Source organism: Canis lupus, chromosome 6 (genome assembly GCF_048164855.1).
Source record: "Canis lupus baileyi chromosome 6, mCanLup2.hap1, whole genome shotgun sequence".
Classification (NCBI taxonomy): domain Eukaryota; kingdom Metazoa; phylum Chordata; class Mammalia; order Carnivora; family Canidae; genus Canis; species Canis lupus.
This window is the reverse complement of record NC_132843.1, coordinates 43,908,971-43,932,044: the sequence shown is the minus strand read 5'-3', so window position 1 is coordinate 43,932,044 and position 23,074 is coordinate 43,908,971. Positions and strand designations below refer to the sequence as shown.

Here is a 23,074-nt window from a genome sequence, read left to right as displayed (position 1 = left end):
TATCTAGGTTCTCTCTGGGAAATTAAAACATTGTTTTTCCTCTTTCTAGGTGACCTAGAGCAACAGCTGCTCTGGCTTTTCAAAGACCAGCCCATGTTCACCTACAGTTTCCCCTACATATCAAAAAAAATAAATAAGGAAATAAAAACACCCACTATCAGTGCAAACATGCTCGGCCTCCACTGTTTCTTCCACTGGCTTCACTGAGACAGGTAAGACTTTAGGATACTTCTTGGCAGGTTAATTCCCCATCCTCCTCTCTACGTCACCTGAGGGTAATTTTTGATGGCTAGGCTTCCAGAGTTCCAAAGCACTAGCTTCAAAACGGGGGATGTGGGCAGCCCGGATGGTTCAGCGGTTTAGCGCCACCTTCAGCCCGGAATCAAGTCCCACGTCAGGCTCCCTGCAATGGAGCCTGCTTCTCCCTCTGCCTGTGTCTCTGCCTCTCTCTGTCTCTCATAGGTAAATAAATAAAAATCTAAAAAATTAAAAATAAAAAAAAACAGGGATGAATTTGTGAAGAGCCGGACTCAGCAGCCAGCAGGTGGGCTCACCCACTCGTGCTGGGTGGCATGAGTGCTCAGGAACTGCTACCTCCCCTCACTATAGAAGAGTACCCACACCTCACTGCTGACTTAACATCCACCCCAGTTTAGCCTCAGGCACAGCATAGCCTTCTTAAATACCTGCTGCTATAGTGACGGAAATTAGATGAGATCCAGGGATATGTCAAGTGTGACATTCTCTTGACCAGGAAAACACCTCTAACTAAACTCTAAGATGGATGTTTGGCTGCCTTCTGGTCATACGGTATCTCTGTGCCCCTTTCTCTGTACTTCTGACAACCCTGCCAAGCCCCCCAAGCCCTCCACCCCCTGCCAAAAGAACTTTAAGAATACAACTTAAATGGGCACATGGGCCAGAGGCACAGGAAGAGTGTGGAAGCTGTAACCAGTGGGTGAAAGAACAGAGAAGGCTGGGTATGGTGGTGACCACTTTGTTATGAGAATGCTGCAGGACAGGCCTTGTCCCCTTCATCCTAAAAATGAGAACACCAGATTCAGAAAAGTTAAATGACTTGCTGCCCAGCTACTAAGTGGCAGAAATGAGAGATCTCAGTCCCCAATTTCTCATCCTCATCCCTTCTGATGGGAGAAGATACCTGTTTTTAATACTAGAAAATCTGCAAACAATCCAAATAGCTAACAGAAGAACGTATGAGCAGCTGTGGCCCATCAGCCAGATGCACTGCCACCCAAGAACCCTATCTGTGGGTAAGTAACCAAACAAAATCATAAACACCTGGTTTTTGAAGAGGATTTAAGAGTATCTGAAAATGCTCATGGAGGGGGGAGACACAGCAGAATAGGTATCTACTGATTCACAAACTGGTTTGTTGGATTTTTAAAAAAACTACACATGCAAATGGAACAAATCTGTGAGTACTGCTTATGGGTCCTTCAGCTGACTAGATATACACTGAATTTCAAATTTTCTATGGCAAGCATGTGTTTTATTACAGAAACGAGCAGTAGTTCACGGGCACAGAGGTCACAAGTATGTCAAGATGACAAAGATCAGAATTACTAAAACGTTTGCTATCTACTCCGAAATAACACACAATTTCTGTGTTTGCTATACTTTCTAAGTCACGAGGAGAATATAAAAGAACTGTGTCAATGACCTTCTGCTACCTGTGCTGCATTTGATTTAAAATATATCTGATCTAACAGCTTAGTCAAGTGAGCTAAAATCGCATGCATTTCCGCATTTCCATCACTGCGTTCTGCTCCAAATATGGGCATGACCTCCCTTTCCTCACATTGTGAAAAGCTGAATCATACAGCACCACCAAATACCACATCACAGATCTATTTTTTAAAAAACCAGGATGGAGGGGTGGGGAGGGGGAGATGGACCTCCTGCAACTACTAATTATTTTTGTAAAACAAATGATCAATTTGATGACCCCTCCTTTCCTGGGCTATGTAACTGAAACGAATGACTGCATAAGTAACACACTTAAAAAGGTGTTTGCAGAGTGAATGCTGAATACAGAACATTTTCAGTTTGCAGATTTTCTTGCAGCTTTTCTTATGGCCCTCAAGTCACAGGCAAATAACTCTACAGGATGTTCACTGATGCATTTAAAAGTACACATAATAGGGTCTCCTGGGGGCTCAGTGGCTGAAGCATCTGCCTTTGGCTCCGGTCATGATCTCAGGGTCCTGGGATCGAGCCCCAAGTCAGGCTGCCTGCTCAGCAGGGAGTCTGCTTCTCCCTCTCCCTCTGCTCCTGCTCCTTCTCTCTCAAATAAAAGATTTAAAAAAATTTTTTTAGGGATGCCTGGGTGGCTCAGTGGTTGAGTGTCTGCCTTTGGCTCAGGGCGTGGTCCTGCAATTCCAGGATCGAGTCCTACACAGTCCTATAGTGCTTTTCCCTCTGTGTCTCTCATGAACAAAGAAAAAAAAAAAAAAAGGTACATGCAATAGTTTTGAAAGGCTTAAGTCAATACAACAAAGTCACCTAACTTTTCTTATAAAGTCCCTGAGCTGCTTGCTGAAATTCAAATGTTCAACCTTAAGCAAACAACTACATTTTGTTTACCTAGTCATTTTTAGCACATCTACAAAGAACGACCAACCCTAATAGGTTCTGTTCAGCTACACCAGTGTCAACATTTCCTTCATCATCACCTTTAGACTCTCTTACTGCTTGATTCCCTGAAAGACCCCCCCCTTCCACAAATCCTAATAGCACAGATAAAGACTAAGATAACTTCACCCTTGGGGGAGTCATGTCAGCTCTGTGGGGAGGTATGCACTATAACAACCCAAGGATACAAACGCGAGCTCATCAGTATCAATGAGGGAGGCCAGACATGCAGCCGTGCCAATTTACTGGCAGCAGGGAGGAGGCATTTAAATAATTTCTGTATCCTAATCAAGAAAATTCTATTACTCCTTCTCTTCAAAACAATCTGAGGTTGCAGATATCCGCTGTGACATGAGCCAAACACAGCAGCACTTAGATTAAAAATGCTGATTCTATTTGAGGAGAAACTGAGTCACCTATGTCAGGGCAGAATGAAGAGAAATGGTATTATTCCAGAAGATTAGTGTCAAGTGACTTAGGGCTTAAAGAGAGCGATCCAAAAAACTCCTGAATCTAAAGGTACACTGTGAAATATAAAATCTTTAAATTTTACTATTTAATTCTAAGCGAGTATTTTCTTTTGGGGGGCGGGTGGGTGAGGGAGGAATTCCCTGTAATTCCTAATCATTTTTAGGAGAAATAATTCCGGTCTTAAAAGGAATCAAATTACGCTTTGAACAACAGAATTTTAAGCTGAAGACTGAACGAGATGCAAATTGTGCTTAGAATATAAAAGAAGTACCTTTCTCTTTCCTTGGAACCTTTGACACAGGAGTCGAGAACACAAACTCATTTTTTGGTTCAGAAAGGTCAGGAAATGAGACAGCCTTGCTGGACCGAGTCCTCGTGCGGCGGGAAGATTTAGGCGGAGCAGCTGCGGCAAGGGCCTTTTCTTCCGGGTTATCCCTTTCCATGGTGGCCGTCTCTTCATCTATGCCATGAAACGTGCCCGTGTGGCTGGGATCTTCCACCTTTTCTGTAAGCTTCTTCCTAGAGCCCACAGCAAAGTCTGCAGTTGGCACTAATGCGGATTTTTCTAAAGCTGCTTTTGCAACATCAGTCTTTCTTTTAGCTGGGGTGTTTCGGGTCGACCTCCTCTGGCTGCTGAGAGTTCCTGACCTCCTCTTGGGACTTCTCACTTCCTTAACAGCCTTAGATCCGGCATCTTCAGGTGGATTAAGTTTTCTTGGCCTACCACGTTTCCTAGGTCTACCAAACTCTGCCTGAAGACATGGCTGGGATGCATCGAACCTGGACTCTTCTGGGACATCTAGCATGCTACTTTCCCTCTTTGTAGAACCTCTGTCAGGCTCAACAGGCAGGGGCTGGTCCATGGACTTTTCATCTGGCTTAAGTTCTTTACTTACAGAAGCTTCTAGATTAGCACTCCTCAATTTTCTGGTACTTCCGCTGGGACGGTCTACTTTACTAACTTTCAGATCTAGATCTACCATTTCAACACCTTCCAGATAGTCTATGGATTTTTTAATTCCTTTAGAAGTCTTTTTTTTGGTAACAGATGAAAGGTTAGTTTCTCTATCTGGTTTATGTGGTGTCTTCTTAGAAGCTTCTAGAGTGGCACTTCTCAATTTTCTGGTACTTCCGCTGATGCGACGAGCTACTTTACTAACTTTCAGATCTAAATCTACCATTTCAACAGTTTCCTGATATTCTACAGATTTTTTAATTCCTTTAGGAGTCTTTTTTGTAACAGATGAAAGCTTCATTTTTTCAGCTGCTGTTTCCAGCAGCTGAGAGGATTTTACCCTCCTTAGTTTGCTATCTGGAGTAACTGCTAAGCCCTGTTCCAGAGGAGGATCACTTTCTAACGTGTCTTGGTCTTCTCTTCTTTTCCTTCCTCTCCTAGGAGTCACAAAATTTTGAGGTATTTGCTGGTTCTGAGATACAACTTTGACAGAAGGTGCTTCAGAACAGGCACCTTCAGAAGCCTCAGAAATTTCTTTCCTTTTCCGAGTCCTCCTAATATCTGAAAGTCCTGGTGTGTCAGGAGCTGTGACAGCTGTGGAATCTTCCTGTCCTGCTGATCTGACACCCAGGTTCTGGACACGTCCTCTCCTGCGAGTTCTGGAGGAAATCGTGTCATCAAGCTGGCTCATGTTTATAGTCACTGTACTTGTTTCCTTAACAGTCTTCAACGTAGATTTGACTACCTTGCTGACAACCCTTTGGCTTATTAAAGGTATGTTTTCGTGAATGGACTGCTGTTCCACTGAATCTGAAGTAATTTCTTTACTTCTTGTGTCTTTAATTACATCTAATAAGTTTTCTGCAATTGCTACTTTAATTGGTTCAGGCACATATGGTAAGGTCTCTACCTTTTGGGACTCCCGATCGCTAGTTCTGACCGGTGGCAGCTCTGCCACGCATCCAGGGCCACTATTTTCCTCGCTGCATACAGGTTTTTCCTCGGCTGCTGCGTTTGCTGCCGGAGCTAACACATTAGATGCTGCAGAATCCCCTGCTTCCAATTCTCCTTCTTCACCTTCCAGTATCAAGGTAAAGTTGCTCTGAGCCCCAAAAAGTTCCCCTTCTACTTCGGCAACGTCACACTCAGCAGAGTCTTTATTATCAGGTAAGTCACAAAACTGTTGCTCAATGGTATCAAAATTATATTGGAGCTTAAGAGTCCCTGCGGGGTACAACTCACTAAATGAAAGACTCCTAGCCTCGTGTCCTGAATCTTGAACTCTGAGCTCTTCATGTTCAGTCACCTAAAACGAATTAAAGATAAGAGACTGGTTAAAGAATTTTAATGTGTACATTTACTTTAACCTAAAGCATAACGTTTTTTTTTAACAATCACCTCACCCTTGGTATATGAATTGTTAAACATAAACTACATTTGATATGGCATATACTTATGGGTTTACTTTCTAAAATATCCATTTAAGCAATCAGACATTATTACTCAGTCAAAATAACTAGGCAGAAAAAGATTCTGAGATTCTGAATGGAATTAAAATAGAAACTCCACATTTCCCAAGCTAAAAAAGACAGTCTTTACAAAACTTTGAAAATTATTATGATGCTAATTTAAGGACTTATTCTGTTCTCACCCGAGAAAAAATATTAACTGGAGAAAAAGAAACAACCCCCAAATTGTGTTTTATTTAATGGTAATCCCCAAATTACCTAACTAACCACACTTTTTTTTCTAAACAGCATGATCCCCATAAGGTTGAAGAAGAATTCACCTACATAAGCTCCCTTGGGCTAGACTCAATCCTCTTCCCTTTGCTGGGGCTGCATAAACCATGAAATTCCTAAGGCTTTCAAGTTCAGTACCTCTCCTGCAAGGGTTTGGTGGAAGAAGGAATGGTCCTTGCATTTACCTTTTGGTAAGGGAGGGGGAGAAAAAGGAGGAGGCAGAAAGTAACAGAGATCTCCTGACCAAGAAGGTAGAACATTACCACCCACCTAGACAACGACATTCCCACTCCCCAAACATCCAGTGAGATGAAGACGGGAAATACCCAGAAATGAGGATTCTCACTCATGCCATGCCCACAATTTTTATTAGCTTCCCAGCTGAAGGAATGGGGACTTTATCCATCCATTTTACAGTGAGAATACTCATGAAAATGAATATGGACAACCGTGACACTTTTATGAGTTAAGAAACTTCCCAAATACCACACAATCACATTTCTATAAATATTAGAAGACGTGTTTTTTATCTTACATTCATTTATCATATAAAGTTGCCTATTGATATTAAAAGAAACATGGAATTTTTAGAAACCATCAAGTCATATTAAGTACAAAAAAAAAAAAAAAAAGAAAAAAGAAAGGAAGAGAAAAAAGAAAAGAAAAAAGAAAAGAAAAGAAATCCTTTCTCATGTTACGAAAGTTAAACACCAGCCAGGTGATGATCACTCTCCTACAAGTATGCATGGGGGGAAAATCCTGTCTAACGGTATTCAATTATTTTCAAATGCTCCGAATATTTTTGCTGTCATATTTGTCTCAGTATCTGTTTTCTCATGGCTAAAAGAACTTCCATTTGAACCAGATACTCAGCAAACATTAAATTGTTAAAATTCTGACTTCTTTAACATAGGCTTTTTGGTTTTCATGAAAAACAATTTCTCACTTAAAGGATTTGTTCTTTTATATTCCACAAGATATTTACATGCTTTCTCTAATATACACTATTATAAAGAGGTTTTTACACAGTAGTCAAATAAATGAATGCATTAGGTTTAAACTATGGCTTGAACCCCACTAAACCAAAGCTAACCACTAAATAAAAAATTAATTTTTTACATGAATTTCTTGAGGATCAGGAGAATCATCAGGAACGGGAGGCTGTGCTTCTGGAAAGTCGACACTTGGTTTCAGGACATCGGGTCCTACTTTGTGATCTTCTTGTAAGTTCAAGATTCCTTCCTGGTCAGGCTTATGTTCTGAGATAACAGGACTTGCAGAGACAGCAAGCCCAGAGTCTCCACTGTCATCGGGCCCATGGGCCACAGCTACAACAAAAACAAAAAGACATACACACTATCTGGGAAGCAACAGAAAGGCAAAGGTGTATTGTACTTGAGAATATTTCCTTCAACTGTCCTTAATGCCCAATAGTCTCTCACTTCTCAAAGGGGAAAGGCCTGTGAGGGTTTGGTATTAACAGTTTAAACAATATGTATTTGCTTTTCTACAAACACTAAGATAAATTTAATGTTTAAAAATGACAACATTGGGGTTTGTTGCTTGCTTTTTTTTTCAACTCAGGTGTAATTCCTGCCCTTAATGTGAAAATTCCGTTTCAGGACAACTGCTCTGAGGAGCCCAGATGTCCGCTTCCTGTTTTGTTGGCCTGGAAATCGTGTTTCTAGGGGGATGAGTGACAACCAGCTCTTCCTGCTGAGCAGGATGGAATGACAAGAGGAACCTGCCTCTGGACTTTATCTTGCTGTGAAAGGGACAAGATCTCTCTCCTTTGGCAGAAAGCATCCAAATGGCCACAAATATACTCTACCACTTAAAAAAACGAGAGGGCAACAGCTCATTAAAACAAAACCCTTTTTTACCTTCCTCTTTGCCAAAGTTTTCTGTCATTAGCACTCATAATTTTATGTCATTTGAAGGAAACCCAACACATTTTGGGGTGGAGGAAGGGAGGGGAATCTAACGTCATTAAAATAAAAAACCCTTTAGTGTTTAAGAAACTAAAAGGGGTTTTGTTTGCTTGTTTGTTTTAAAGTAAGCTCCATGCCCAGGGTGAAGCCCAACACAGGGTGGGAGCTTAACAACCCTGAGATCATGACCTGAGTGGAAATCAAGAGTCAGGCGGGCTCAACTGACTGAGAAGCATTCCTAAAATGGAATAATTCTAAAGTCAAAGTAACATACACATTGATTGTTACCTGCTCTAAATGCAGAGGTGCAGGTCTCAACAGATATTAGTCCTTCGTCTAAGACTGGCACCTGGGATTTCAGGGTAAGGATTTTCCTTTAGAAACAGAAATATATGCGTTAGCGTGTAAGAAGGTCTCAGCTGCTCCTCCCTCCTCTAACCCTGCTCTTTCTGCTATGTGTTATTTTGGTAATGAAACGTGAGGTTCAGAGAACTTAATATCACCCATGTTCATTTTGAATAACACTATAAAATTTATAAGTCAATATACCAAGTAATGGTACATTTGGTATTCCCATTTTCTAATATTTTACTTTGTTGGCAACAGTGGCATGGCCTTACACTACAAATAAAATTATTTTAATCTTTTTTTTTTTTTAAGATTTATTTATTCACAGAGATGCAGAGAGAGGGCCAGAGACACAGGCAGTGGGAGAAGCAGGCTCCATGCAGGGAGCCTGATGTGGGAGTCTATCCCGGGTCCCCAGGATCACACCGCGAGCCAAAGGCGGCGCTAAACCGATGAGCCACCCGGGCTGCCCATAAAATTATTTTAAAATGCTGGTCGACATAAATTACACTTATGCCAGTTTTTAACTAGCTGTAAGTACATTCTTTTTTTTTTTTTTTTAAAGACTTTACTTATTTATTCATGAGAGACACACAGAGAGAGACACAGGCAGAGGGAGAAGCAGGCCTCATGCAGGGAGCCCGAAGTGGGATTTGACCTCAGGTCTCCAGGATCAGGCCCTAGGCTGAAGGTGGCGCTAAATCGCTGAGCCACCGGGGCTGCCCTGTATACATTTATTTTATATGTTTTTTTTATTTATTTATTTATTTATTTATTTATTTATTTATTTATTTATTTATTTATTTATTTATATTTTTTAAGATTTTATCTCAGAGAGAGCATGAGCAGGGGTGTGGGGACAGGTAGAGGGAGCAGATTCCCTCTACCTGAGCAAGGAGCCCAATGCAGGGCTGGATCCCAAGACCCTGAGATCATGACCTGAGCTGAAAGCAGACCTTTAACTGACTGAGCCGCCCCAAGCACCCTTATAGTGTATTATTAAGACTTATCTCTGTGTCACAACGTTAGGATAACTAAGAACCAACAACTAATAAATTTATATTTAAAAAGGACATAGGCTTGTCACGATGGTGACTATTCGCCCAGATAACTGGTGACCACAAAGTTTGTCAGGTGATTCCTCCTGCTTTGTAATTGTTGAAATTCTCTGTCAAACTCATTGCAATAAATAGTATTTTCATTAAAATTCAAGAAACATTAGAATTAAATAATAAAACAATCCAGATAATCCTTTTATATTGTTTCTTCCCATGTTTTCTATAGAGGCCTGGCAAAAATTCCAGCTAATTAGGGTTTCTCTCATCTCCTAAGTGAAGGACACGATCGAGTTCAACGTACGAGGGGTGACTATTACGATACTGATATTCATGGGTGGTGCGTGAACTCCCTTAGTTCTTACAAAGCAATGAACTCTTTACGGTATCTTAAATGACCATGTTTTATGTAAATCAATCTTAGTAAATCACTCTTACTACTTCGTGATAAGCAAAGCTGCAACTTTTCTCTATCCTCTAAGAACAGAGCTGCTCTAAGTCATGACATGCAAGGTGTCCAGCCTTACAATGACAGGGGGAGGTTTTGCCAGATGGCTAATCAATCACTTCATTGATTAGTTCAGCTGACTTTTCAGGAAAGGAAGTTGTGTGCTGGTTTATATTCCAATACAAGCTGCTTGTCTTGTTGCAGGCCATAAACTGTTTGGGACCTGGCATTAGGTTGTTAGACCACACTGAGCAGCACTGACCTATGTGATCTAGAGTAATTCCTGCATGCATAAACATTAAATAAAACTAACCAGGAACGTAACAGTTCAAGCAGTCATTAAAACCAAAAAACTGCTGGAGTCTTATATTTACCAAATGTAGGGAACAAAATGCCTCTGAGCCATGTCCCTTGTCCTCCGTATCTTGGTTCTGCAGGAAACCCATCCCACCAACCTGAAACCATGGAAACCAGGGCATGGAGGAATGCATGGCTGTAAGTGAAACTTCTGATCTTCAACAAAAACACAATCACCAAAGAATATAAAAGGAGAGCTGCCTCCATTCACCATGACTTTGTATATTCAGGAAATGTCTAATATCATTCTAAGACTTTAACGACAACTACTACATAACACACACTTGTACAAATGAACGTCCTGCATAACAGGAACCATTACCAAAGTGGGAATGCCCAAGGTCGAAATAAAAGCTACTCTATGCACAGACTGTGAAGCTATCAGTTCACCACTTCATCACACTGTTATTAACAGTTGGAGCTTTCCCTACTAACTTACCGTTCATGAGCTGGCGGTACACAGAGGGAAGCTTCCACTCCTGGAATGCGGTGTAAGTGATTTAAGTCTGAAAGTACCTCCTCTGCAACCAAGAGGTTCTTTGTCTCTGCATCGTCTACGGTGCCTACAAATCATGCATGAAGAATATTTACGATAACTTATGCCTAATGTTTAGCAAGCACTCAGGATCTTTCTCGGGTGATTACTTATTAACAAGCTTGCTGGATCTGCTTTTTTGTACTTTTAGGTTTTCTCCCTTGGCCTCAGAATGCCAACAGATTCTTCTAATAGTCTGAACCCAGTCTAAGAACCCCCTAACCTACCACTTCTTTCACTTGTGGCTTAACCTGCGTCATACATGGATTGGCTCAGTCCTTAATAATCAAAGTGGTAGAATTATTACTCCCATTTTACAGATGAGGAAACAGAAGCATAAAGTTACTGCTTATCCCAGGCCTAGTAATAGCTGTGATTCAAATCTGGCCTTTTTCACCCAATAGTCTGTGCTATATAATCCCCCCCCCCCACGAAACGTTAAAACATTAATATTCTATTTGAGACTGCCTAATCTTTTTAGGAATAACTAATGAAGATACTGTCATAAACATCCTCATCTGTTTCATGATTTAAATATTTTAGCGGAACAGAGCATGTCCAGACTGATGTATACTTGGAGACAGATGCCATTCACGAGGACAGTCCTAAGCTCTTAGACCAATTAATAATGCTTGTGTTTATTACATTAGAGACATCATAGCCCCAAAGAAACTAGTATGACACAGATTTTTATCAAAGTATTTACCTTTACAGATTTAAAGTTAGGAATGACCTTTACGTATGTTTGTTAAAACTGTGTGGGGGCACAAGACAGAAAAAAACAGACTAAATTCTGATCCAATTCTAAGCCACATCTCTCCCCTCTCTCTGGTGTTTCCTTGGCCTCTTCCATGCCTCCTGTAGAAGCACTTTCCTAACTACACTCCAAGTGCTTGTTCATTTATATATAGTCCACCAGGCTCTAAATGACAGGCGGGCAGGTGCCATGTCTGCTGTATGCACTGTCTGATCCTCAACATGGACCACACACATGCGGGAGCCCACCTGTTCCACAGACAGAAGGAAACATAAAGACTCTTTAAGTTTGTGGGCCTCTAGATACTTGTTCTGATTGCCCGGTGATTATTTTGGAGCTAGGGATGGTACTGCTGGACCTGGTTTCTGAGCAGCTTTCGAGAAAGCTGAGGCTTCTGGACAAGTTAGAAACTGTAGGAACAACCTAGGCTATAGAGAGTTAGTATTATTACTTCTCAGAGCTCTAAGAGGGCCTTAGGCATGTGCATTGTGTCTAGAACCTAGGACACTGTAATCACGTCATTCTTGGATCCTGATGCTTTTTTTCAGTGGAAAGAATTCTAGAACACATCTTATGAATGAAGTCCAGGAAAGGAGTTCTTACCTGCCTGTTTCTCCAGGTCTGGAGAAGCCCCTTCTGACTCAAGCACATCTTTATCACTGTCCTTCTTTGTTGGTTCAGCTACGTTAATGATTAGCTCCACAGAAGAGCTCACTGGCTTGGAGGCCACGAAAATACCTTCCAGGTCTCCTGGTGATGGTGCATCCTGATACTCCAAGGTGGTCTGGTCTGACTTGGTTGAAGCTCCGCTACTTTCTCTGCTCATATCCAGTTTCTCCAAAATCTGAGAAGGAGTGTCCTGTGACCTCACTTCTGCTTCCTGATGGTCCTTTTCAGGACTATTCAGGGAAAAGTCTGTTGTCTTGGCTTTGCTCTTCAGCCATTCACTTTTTGCTGGAACTCCACATTTCTGGAGAGGTGTAGTAACAGAGAGTCTCGTTTTGCTGTCATCCGCACCCTAGTCAAGTAAAAGGTTTTGAAAAAAATTCACCAGGAGAAATCAGCTAAGTCTAAGCTCTCCATCTGATCATTCCCACCTGTCCTATGTTTGGTATTTCTCTAGACAGTCACTCAAAACTCACTTATTCTAAATCCATTCTCTCCAGATACATGGTTGAAAGTTAATGGTTGTTACTGTGTCCTTGATTGGGAATAGAACAGGATTTCCAAAAGACTAAAAACAGAATAGGCAAGATGACCCACTCCCACCACATGGATTCCTAATAACCCACAATAGAGCTTTGATGAAATACCATCTCAATAGACACCCAATAAGGAACTTTAGTAAGAAAGCCGCTACAACATAAGGTAAAGAACATGGACTAAGGAATTACAAGGTCTTGACCAAATAGCCATTTGATTATAGGCAATTTACTTGGTGCTTCTGGGTCCTCTTTTAAAGGTTCACTTGTAAATGATGGGTTTGGCTCAGCCAGTCAATGCCATGAGATTCTTTCTGAACTAATAATATTTTCCGATTTTTATTTTTGTGTTGTGCGTTCCCACCCCCCCATTTCATGCCTATCAATGAAATTATATAAAAAAATCTATAGTCATCTTATTTGAATTGATTTATCTGGGGCTCCTGGGTGGTTCAGTCAGTGAAGCATCAGCCTTCGGCTAAGGTCATGATCTCAGAGTCCTGGGATCAAGCTCCATGTCAGGCTCCCTGCTCAGTGGGGAGTCTGGTTCTTCTCCTTCTGCCCCTCTTCCTGCTCATCCTCCTCTCAAAAAAAGATTTATTTATCTTACCTTTTACTTGTAAAAACTAATACAGTCTTCATTTGTTTCAACTATTATCAAACTTACTCCAGCAGTCTGTTTGGAGGCCATGTCTTCTTCCATGAATGAAATTCTAGTTTCCTTAAGCCGTAATGGAGGGGTGACAGACCTTCCAGGTGACAGAGAGGGAGATGGTAAAGGCGGTGTTCGGAGACCAGACCTTAAGATGGACTGAGGAGTGAACTCGGCAAATCCAGAGGAAGTAACCGACATGGCCAAAGTCTTAGCTCTCTGCAACAAATAATGAAGGCCACCACCAGTGTTTGTAAACACCGCTTACGTGAGGATAGATGGAGTAAACTGAGTCACAAGGCTACCTGTATACTCATCTCCAATAAACATACCAACATAAAGTTTCATTACCAATTACTGGAAAGAAAATACAAAATTCTACTCAGACATTTCTATACCTAAGGTTACAAAACCTAAAACTATGTCCATTCTAAAGGTCTTGCTTAAAAAAAATAAATAAATAAAGGTCTTGCTTATTCTCAGTTTAAGTTCAACTTAAAAAAGAGGAAAAAGAGAGTACAGAGAGAAATTATTGAGTGGATGCCTATAAAACTTAAGTCAGGTGAAGAGATAGGACAGTGCGTATAGAAAAGAATTGAGCTTAATTAGAGCAAGTTAATACAAAATGATGAGCCTGACTTTAAGAATGTCATAAAAAATATCATCTCATCACAGGAATCCAACAATAACTGATTACTTATGAGAATCCTGAGGATTTATCAATTAATAAAAATAATCAGCATAGACACTGTTCAGCAGCAACCATTCCTTCACTTCACTTCTCCCCTAAAGCAGATGGCTGTAACCCACTAGATATATTTCAATATTATACTCATGTTTTTTCTAGATTGTTTCTGGTGGCAGGCACAAAATTACTCCTTGATTTAGAGAATATAAAATGTGATTTTTTTAAAAGGATGAAAACAGGAATCACAGCCCTGGAGAGTAAATATCAGGTATTTTAATAAGCTCCTCAACCTTCTTTTAGTAATTATTTTAGGACTGACATTTGTTGAACTATCTTTTAATCACTTTGAAAAGTAAGAATCCCCTGGCTTCAGTCTCCACACTGACTATCCAGAAACAATGGAAAGAAATGAAGGTGGAGTGCTTCCAGAACTCCATCCAGAACACTGGATAAGTTGCCAGCACACAACAGATTGAAACCATTCTGACAACAGGATGGGGAAAAGGTGCCCACTCCCTGCCACCACAAGTCTAGTTTTGTGGTTTCCCATTTAATAGTTTATCAGAGATGGTGAAGGAAAAGGAATTTAAGACAGATAGACTGCTAGGAAGAAGGAGTAACAGTGCAGTTTCATCAAAGGAGAGAATAAATAAAAAGAAATCTGAGAACTAAAAGCATCTGACATAAGAAGGAAGAAACAGCAGCATGGGAGAAGAAATTGGTGGTGGTGGTGGTGCGTGTGTGATGGTGGTGGAGCAACTCAAGAACGTGAATGCTTTTTTCAGAGGTTTTAATTTAAGGTTTCAACCAGTAATAACCAGAGATCTGGGTTACTCTCAGAACACAAGATAATTGTTAACCTTGAGTACAACCTCAGGTTAGCACTACAGGTAAACTTAGTAATAAAGTCCTACTTAAGAAGATGTAAAAATACAATCAATATTTTGGAAAGGTAACACCTCCAAAGAAGGCCTAAAGCTGTCAACTCCCCAGAGACATTAGTTAGAGCTAGCTTATTTTGCCTTGCTGCTTGACTTTTCAATCCCCTAGCTTCACTATGAATGCAAGGTATGAAATACTCACCTTCACTACAAAAGGAGTTTCAAGTACACGTAATTCTAGCGTACTGGAGGGACTGTGAGGTGATCCTTTGAACAATGAACTGGATGCTAGGTATAAAGGAGATCTTTTGGGCGTTTGCTGAATAAATCCCAAACGCTGACAAGGCTGGTGCACAGGATGAACGACCAAATCCAGTGGTCTGTAATCACAGGACAAAGAGAGATCTGGGTAACTAATTTACTGAGGCATGGTAAAAAAAAAAAAACCAAAAAACTCATTATGCCATGTAATTTGACTTCTATATCCGCTGGTAAATATGGTAACCACATGAAATTGTAAATTCAGTCAAGGATATTAATGAAAATTAGGAATTCTAGGCAACAACAAATGCTGTAGTCCTCCACCTTCCCTTCTACCAATATTCACTGATAAAGTCATTTGCTATAGCTCATTTTTACGAACATGTAAAAATTCCTTTTATCTACATGTGAAGTACATAATGAATGTGGTTTGCTTTACCTTTATGGTTTCTATTGAAATAGAAGACTGAACTCCAACACACAGAAGTTTTTGAAACTAATGAGGTCAATGACAAAATGGAGCCTACACATTCTGAATGGTTTTCTGTAATGTCCTAGATGTAGTTTATACAAATGATGAAACTAATCTCATTGATAAATTATATTAAGCATGCATAGTCCCAATAGTTTAAAAACTTAACAGATAAGGAATTTAAATTCAAAGGTGAAATTTTCAGGTTATAATTTTTGATGGATCATTTGCATAGGTCACTCCTTTCCCAATTTCCTAATAAATAGTCTATTTTATGGTTATATTCTCTATAATAAAAACAATATATTTTTACTTCCTCAAAATGACTCTCTGGCCCAGGTGAGAATAGCCAGAAAGGTACAGCATGTTCTGGTCCCCACTGCTGTGCCTTTCTTGTCCTTTTGTCCTCTACATTCAAATAAGATTTCACACCTGGGATAGCAGATGAACGCAGATCACAGATGTGTGCTTTAAGACCCAACCTGTTCCCAGTGGGAAATATTTACAGAAACCATTTCCTTAATCCTTAACTGCTTGTTATTCTATACTAGGCACAGCTTTGAGACTTCCACCAAATCAAAAATATCCAATTGGGGGCAGCCCTGGTGGCTTAGCGCTTTAGGGCCTTCAGCCCAGGGCGTGATCCTGGAGACCCGGGATCGAGTCCCATGTCAGGTTCCCTGCATGGAGCCTGCTTCTCCCTCTGCCTGTGTCTCTGCCTCTCTCTCTGTCTCTCTCATGAATAAATAAAATCTTAAAAAAAAAAAACCCAATCGGGCCATTAGACATTTCTCTCTATTGTTGGTTCTAATTCTTTTCCTTCTCTATCTCATTTGTATTTATAAACCATCTGCTCACTTTTATACTGAATTAGCCCATGTAGGTATTTTGTTAAGTGCCTTGCACTGTGCTAATATTTATCTCCAAAGTGTTCATTTATAACGATTGCTTTTCAAAAGCAGGGCCCGTCCAGCAAAGGTACCTACTGAGTTAAAACAAAATCCTTCTACTAATGAGACTTAATATATTTAAATTACACTAAAACAATTATCATTGCATGCATGCATTAGGTTTTAGGATTTCCACAAATCTTTGAGCATGACACACATTAGTAATCCATTTCAGATCATACATGTACACAAAACATAAATTGCACAAAACAGCATGTAGCCTTACTATGTGCAGTGCCCACTGATATCACCTCTGCTAAAGATTCTAGTCACAATCCATTAAGTTTACTTATTACCCACTAATGCAAAGCGGAATTAGGGAATGGAATGATTTCTATAAAAATAAATATTCACACCTCAATTGACTTTCTTCAATCTGAGCTCACCATAGCTTTGGAGGATTCTCAAAATACTTTTCTTTAGGTCCTTAGGCCATTAGTCATGCTTCTGAAAACTTTTATTATTACTCCCTTCCTGAATTCCCGATCTATCAAAGCACAAAGGGACTGAGAAAAAGGGACTTGTCGGGGGGAAAAAAAATGGAACTATTAACTAGGAAAACAGAATGACAGTAATAATGACTTTCATTTGAAATAATCTTCCTGGTAATTAAAGGAAAACAATCTCAACCTAATTAAATCTAACCACTCCCCTCCCCCAAAGAGAAAACCCCGTTTTAAGCTTTGAAAAAAATACGCTCACTCTAAGCAACTTTGGTGCCAACCATTTATAAATTATTAATCTATTCTGAGTACCTTAGTCCATTCTATTATAAATTCAGATCATTTTATTCCCAAAATAATAATGTGATTTTGTTCCTGATAAAATGTCAACAATCAAATTTACAACAATCAGGAGCCTGATGTTAAAGACAAAGAATCAAACACTAAGACATTGTTTTCTCGGCTACTGAGGACACCAACATCTTTTGCAACTATCCAATATTCTTAAAACAAAACATAATCACAATTGCATACTGGATGCAAAACTTTGACTTGACTATGTTTCTATTATCACAGTTTAAGGTGTCCAAGTATTACTGCATCTGAAGCCATGGAACACATGTCAGTGGACCCTGTTGTACAGGAGAGTTTAAATGAATTGACCAAGATTAGTTATGAATTATAAAAATAACCTTCATTCAGGGATCAATCAACAAGGAAGTGATATTAAAGAACTTAAGTTAACAATTTACTTTTTGCTCATGATTTTTAATGAAAAAAAGTTTCCTTCTTTTCTCTAAGCCAAAATTCTAAGTAGGCTAGGAGCTGGTGTGAAATTTCCTAAAATTACTGTACTACTTTACAAATTATTTTTTAAAAAATCAAAAGCAGTAGAAACTCATTCAAAAAAATTTTCTTTCACAAAAATTTAAAATACTATAAAATTTTAAAAATAATTAAAAATGACAGTGTAATCATTTTCTAGCATTGTGATTTCTAGCATTGTGACTTTAAAATGATTTAACTAATAAGTCTTACCTAGAAATTTTTTGTGATGCTTTTAAAATTGGTGTTCCAACAAATGCCTCAGGCACTTGTGGATGGGGGAGAGGAGATGGTTCTCTTCTAGGACTGCAAAGAAAATAAAAATGGAACTTCTGAGTATATACTACAGAGAGTATTAAAATATGCTTTAAGAAGGTGGGATCAGGTAGGAGGAGGGCTTTCACTTTTTACTTTGTATATTTCTGCTTATTTACAAATAATAAACACAATTGCTTTTAAATTAAAAACAAAATGTTCTTACAATAAAAACAGGCAACATAGGAGTTTTTCCTTTTTTACAAAGACTAATAAACTCTAAGGCTGGACGGCTGATGACTGCTTCTGATATCAAGGAAAGATGAACAAGCGGCAAGACCATAACAGGAGTGAGGAAAACATACCTCTTGTAGGCTGAGCTGCCACCTTTAGGTCCAGTGCATGCCCAAATCTCTCCAATTTTAGATAACACATTACTGATGAAAGCAGATCTTGTTAACACAGTCCCTGTTGCAGCTTGCTTTGTAATAGTGGATAATGGTTGGGGTCTAGAAACTGTAAAACAAAGACTGCAGGGTTCAATTTCTTCTCTAACACCAGGATTTTACTAGGAGTATGAAAGAGTGACTTGGGACGCAGGACTCACAAGATCAGCAACAGTTACAGGTTATACTTAGTTCAGCAACATTTCTATGCAAAAATTAACAACCTGGGTTTTTAGGAGTGTTGAAATTATTGTCCATATTCTCTAAAAATTGGATGGAAGTGTCCAAGCGAAATAAAATGAGGGTTTTTATTCTATACTATGCTGAAAATCAACTATAAGAACTTTCAAGAAAACTTTGTATCTGGAAGGAGAAGGAGTAGAGTGGCCAATATAAAAGCACCACTGGAATGAAAGCAAAAATGAGCTAAATACAAGGTAACAATGGTTTCAGAAGGTAACCACTCAATGTCCTTTCTCACCTAGTACTTCATGAGAGTCTTCTATTAGATCTTACCTTCTCGAAGAACTGGTGATGTGGACAGATGGTAAGGCTTAGCTTGTTCAATGGCTAATCTTCGCTGGATTTTAGGAAGGACTTTCCCATATTGCTCGACTATAGCATTTCGAACCTCCGATCTTTCCCGCAAACGAGGATCACGATCATTCTATTGAACGACATAATCAGTAAAAATTTAATCTTCAAAAGCGCCATGTTTATGTATTTACCATCTAAAACATAGTTCTGAAAACCTAAGAATGTTTTCCTCCTCTCTGTATCCATTCTTTCAAACCAAGAACCTCTTACACGCATCTGAGTGCACTATCAGTCCTCACCCATCCGTAAGGCCCTCCCCACCACTCCACCCCCAAGCCTCGAGTCTTCACCACATAAAAACAGAGGTTATCATTTATCAATCATTTACATATGTCAGGCAACAGGTCAGCTCAGACACACCTCTGCACATCCCCACAAACAGAGACTGTCACTTTACAGATGAGGAATCAAGGCTCAGAGAATGTGTTCCAAGCACAGAGTGCAAAAAAGAATCCGTCTGACCCTCGAAGGCCATGCTTTTCATACTATGTAACCTTCACTGCTCCTCCACCTCTTCCTCTCATCCCCCCTGAGTGATTAGTCTGGCAAGACTGTGGGCAGTTATCTAAAGTAGAAATGGCATGTGTAAGAGGATTAGGTAAATAATAATGCCCTCTTTCCCACGTGCTAGAGAAGGTAAGAGGAGGATTCTCCAAGCTCAAGGATATAGAGAAGCCAGTGGTCACCGAACGACAAACTCTAACACAACAAAGTTAACCACTTTTCCTTTCCTCTTGTCCCCCACAACAAAACAAGTTTCACTATACCGAAAAATTTGTCTTCAGAGTTTGGTTCAGCCTCAGAGCAGAGACATAATTGGCACGCTGCAGATAGTGAACCAGAAGGAATTCGTGATTCCGAACATTGGTGCTGGACTGCAAAAATCTCACCAAGCAGTCCTAGGAAGAAATAAAAGCACTTGTAAGCTACCAACTTCTGCATTTCTGATGAGGTGATACCGAGGAGTCATTACCTGCTCGAGGTCTGTGAAAGGCAGCTTCAGCAAGTCCTCCATTAGGCCCGTTTCCTGGCAGACTTTATACGTGTGTGTCAGGAGCGCCTCTACATTCACACTGGTGGAGTGCTGTCGCAAGAAAGTCCAGGCCTCAACCATGTACCTGAAACCAGCGTTTAGCACAGGTTAGTGTTAGAAAAGCTGTTTGAAGTGTTCAAAACAGGTGATCCACCTACAGAATCTCAGCGACACCTCATTTTTGTAACGCAAAGTATTCTCTGAGCTGATAGTAAACGCTAATCATTGTGTGGTGAAGTTTGCTGATCTCAACGAGAAGACTTCATGTGATGCTGTTCTTTATCCTTTAAGTGTGAAACAGGAAAGCAAAGTAAGTACCCAGGAATTAGAAGACACAACCTAATATGGTCTGGATGGAAGACAAAGAGTGTGGTGCGACAGAGAAAAGCCGGCTCTTATGGAAACAGAACCCAGCCTGAGAGCAGAGGGACAGGAAGCTGGCAAAGACTTACAGACGCAACAGTGTGTTTATGGGACGGTGACAGGCATAGCTCAGTAAAAGAATATTGTGACTGATCTGTAACCAAGATCTGATCAGAGAACATGGGTTAAATTCAGTAGTTTTACAAACTACGTGGGCAGCAAGACATCAAACAAAGCAGTGCTTCTCATGACACTGTTAAGTATTAAAAAAAATTAAACAATAAACAAAGCCTGTAGATGTTTACGTACTTATTTAGTTAGGTAACAAAAGGTCTTGAAAGAGATAAACTAAAATTGTCAGAACTTTTGGAGACACTAGATAACTTTCAGGGCTGAAGTGGGTGCTAGAATAAAAACAAGAAGTACACAGGAGTATCAGGGCAGGAGTTGTCTTTAAAAAAAAAAAAATTTAGGGATGCCTGGGAGGCTCAGGGGTTTAGCGCCTGCCTTCGGCCCAGGGCGTGATCCTGGAGTCCCAGGATCGAGTCCTGCATCAGGTTCCCAGCATGGAACCTGCTTCTCCCTCTGCCTATGTCTCTGCCTCTCTCATGAATAAATAAGTAAAATCTTAAAAAAAAAAAAAAATCATTTACCTAATTCAAAGTCAACAGGTAATTTTTATTTCAATGGATATCTTCATAAAAAAGCTTTAGCTATAGTTATGAAAGTCACAAATACCAACACAAAGACTTCTTAATAAATAACACGTAAAAGAAACACAGAATATGTAAACATAGTCATACCAATTAATATTCAGCATGAAAGCGCATGGAAGGAAATTCTGGCAGCATCTTCCCAGATTTCTTGTGGATACAAAGCTCCTCAGGGAAGAAAAGGGCTCCCTCTGCTGACAGGCCAGGGCCAGCTGTTAATTCTATTATTTTGGGACTAGAATGTTTTTACATATTCTGCAGGACTTAGAAAAGGTCAATAATCCAGATAAGTAACACATTTACTGGTATTGCCTAAAAATCTAAAACTGCCTTGTACTTCTCTCTTTTTTTGCCTTGTACTTCTCCGTGCACCAGGACAAGCAGGAGAGTATGGTTGTTATAAACCTGAGTATCTTAGGCAGGGTGGGTAATTTTTTTCCTATATAAAAATATGAGAGTATTAAAATGAGCATAACAGTTTGTAGATAAAAAAATATGTAAGAAGGATAAATGAACCTATCACCATCAGTTTTTTAAAACCCAGCATAGATGAAGTAGATATGACACAATCTTGCTATTTGTTGAATCTGATTTAGGACAGGTGTATACCACCTTTACCATACTATACTATTCTATTTTTGTATACACTGAAATCTTCTTTTAGAAATGCTTGTACCAAAATCAATTTCAGATCAATCAATACCTAAATGGTAAGACAAAAACCGTAAAAGTGGTAGTAGATACCATGAGAGAACTAGAAAATAATGACACTGAAGTGAAAAAAAAAAAACACAAAAGCCAAATGAAAATACTGGTAACTCTGACTTCATAATTTTCAGCATAACAAAATCCATCATAAAACAAAGTAAAAAAGACAAATGACAAACAAGAGGAAAAAGAAAAATCTCAGGATTAATATACCTAATACATAAAGAGCTCTAACAAGTTAGGAAGAATAATCCCAACAACACACACAAAAATACAATGGGCAAATCACAAGCAGGAAATAGCATCTTTATGAAAGGGCGTGTTCTCTTATAATTATGGTGAAACGAAACCTATTACTATTACTACTTTCACCCGTCAGATGAATAAGTATCAACTGAAGGGCACAGCCAAGGGGTGATAGGGTTAAAGTTGCCTGACCCTCACAAGGGCAGCATGCCATTAGCTACCCAAAATGACAAATGCAAATATCCTTTCACCCAGTAATTCCACTTCTAGGATTTTGCATCTTACAAACTAAATCTGCACCTGTGCAAAATGTGTGGTTTCCTAAGGCAGTGGTTAAACTGGCAAAGGCTGGAAAACACCTAAAATGTTCACTCAAGGTAGCGGGTTAAATAAATACTGTACATCACAAGGAACTACCATGTGACAGTCAAGAATAAGGAAGCTCTTTTTGTGCTATTATGAAATAAAGCCCAAATTAAATAGATGAAAAATGTATACTGCAGAAAGACATAGAGTGTGCTGTTTGGACTTTAAAAGTCTATGTGTGTGGGGGTGCGGGGGGGGGGGGGTGCTAAAAGGTAAATGCTGCCCAAAACAAGCCTGGAGCTGCTTCTATCACTGATGTGCTGTGATCACTACTACGGACTTTTGGGGAAGAGAAAGCTCCCTAACAGCTTGTCATCGTGAAGGGTAAATTCTTCAGAATCGCTGAGAAGATGAAGGCTACTCCACTGCCAACACTGACATAAATTTTAAAAATAAGAAAGCCCCCAAATTCCTACTACTCTCCTGCTTCCTATAGTTAAAAAAAAAACCACGATTGTGGGAAAAAATAAAATTATTTCAACTGATAAAAGGCTAGAAAGTCATTTCATTAAGGAACGCACGGCGGTTGTTCTTGGTAATACACCAGAAAAGACAGATTGACACACACTCCTACGTAAACATAAACACACTACCAACGCATAACTTTCATACACTCGAGGCAACAAGACAAATTCCTTGACTTGCTTCACTGCAGCAGTCTGGAGCAGCACCTGTAGCATCTCTTGAGATATGCCTGTACGGAATCAGAACCCATGCAA

The 23,074-nt window shown here is 39.7% G+C and overlaps 1 protein-coding gene across 7 annotated transcripts in view; it reads right to left on the bottom strand.

Annotated features, from left to right (window-relative positions):
* The window catches only part of AHCTF1 (AT-hook containing transcription factor 1), a 77,612-nt gene that overhangs the window by 5,075 nt on the left and 49,463 nt on the right, over nt 1-23,074 (bottom strand). For all 7 annotated transcript variants that reach the window (XM_072830241.1, XM_072830245.1, XM_072830242.1 and 4 more), the window contains 12 exons: nt 19,900-20,044; nt 19,694-19,825; nt 18,846-18,996; nt 18,249-18,399; nt 17,842-17,934; nt 14,880-15,057; nt 13,124-13,327; nt 11,858-12,272; nt 10,402-10,525; nt 8,043-8,128; nt 6,943-7,151; nt 3,398-5,387 (listed from right to left, as the gene is read on the bottom strand). In XM_072830241.1, the coding sequence (XP_072686342.1) occupies nt 3,398-5,387; nt 6,943-7,151; nt 8,043-8,128; nt 10,402-10,525; nt 11,858-12,272; nt 13,124-13,327; nt 14,880-15,057; nt 17,842-17,934; nt 18,249-18,399; nt 18,846-18,996; nt 19,694-19,825; nt 19,900-20,044 (3,878 nt within the window). The remainder of the gene's footprint in view (nt 1-3,397; nt 5,388-6,942; nt 7,152-8,042; nt 8,129-10,401; nt 10,526-11,857; nt 12,273-13,123; nt 13,328-14,879; nt 15,058-17,841; nt 17,935-18,248; nt 18,400-18,845; nt 18,997-19,693; nt 19,826-19,899; nt 20,045-23,074) is intronic.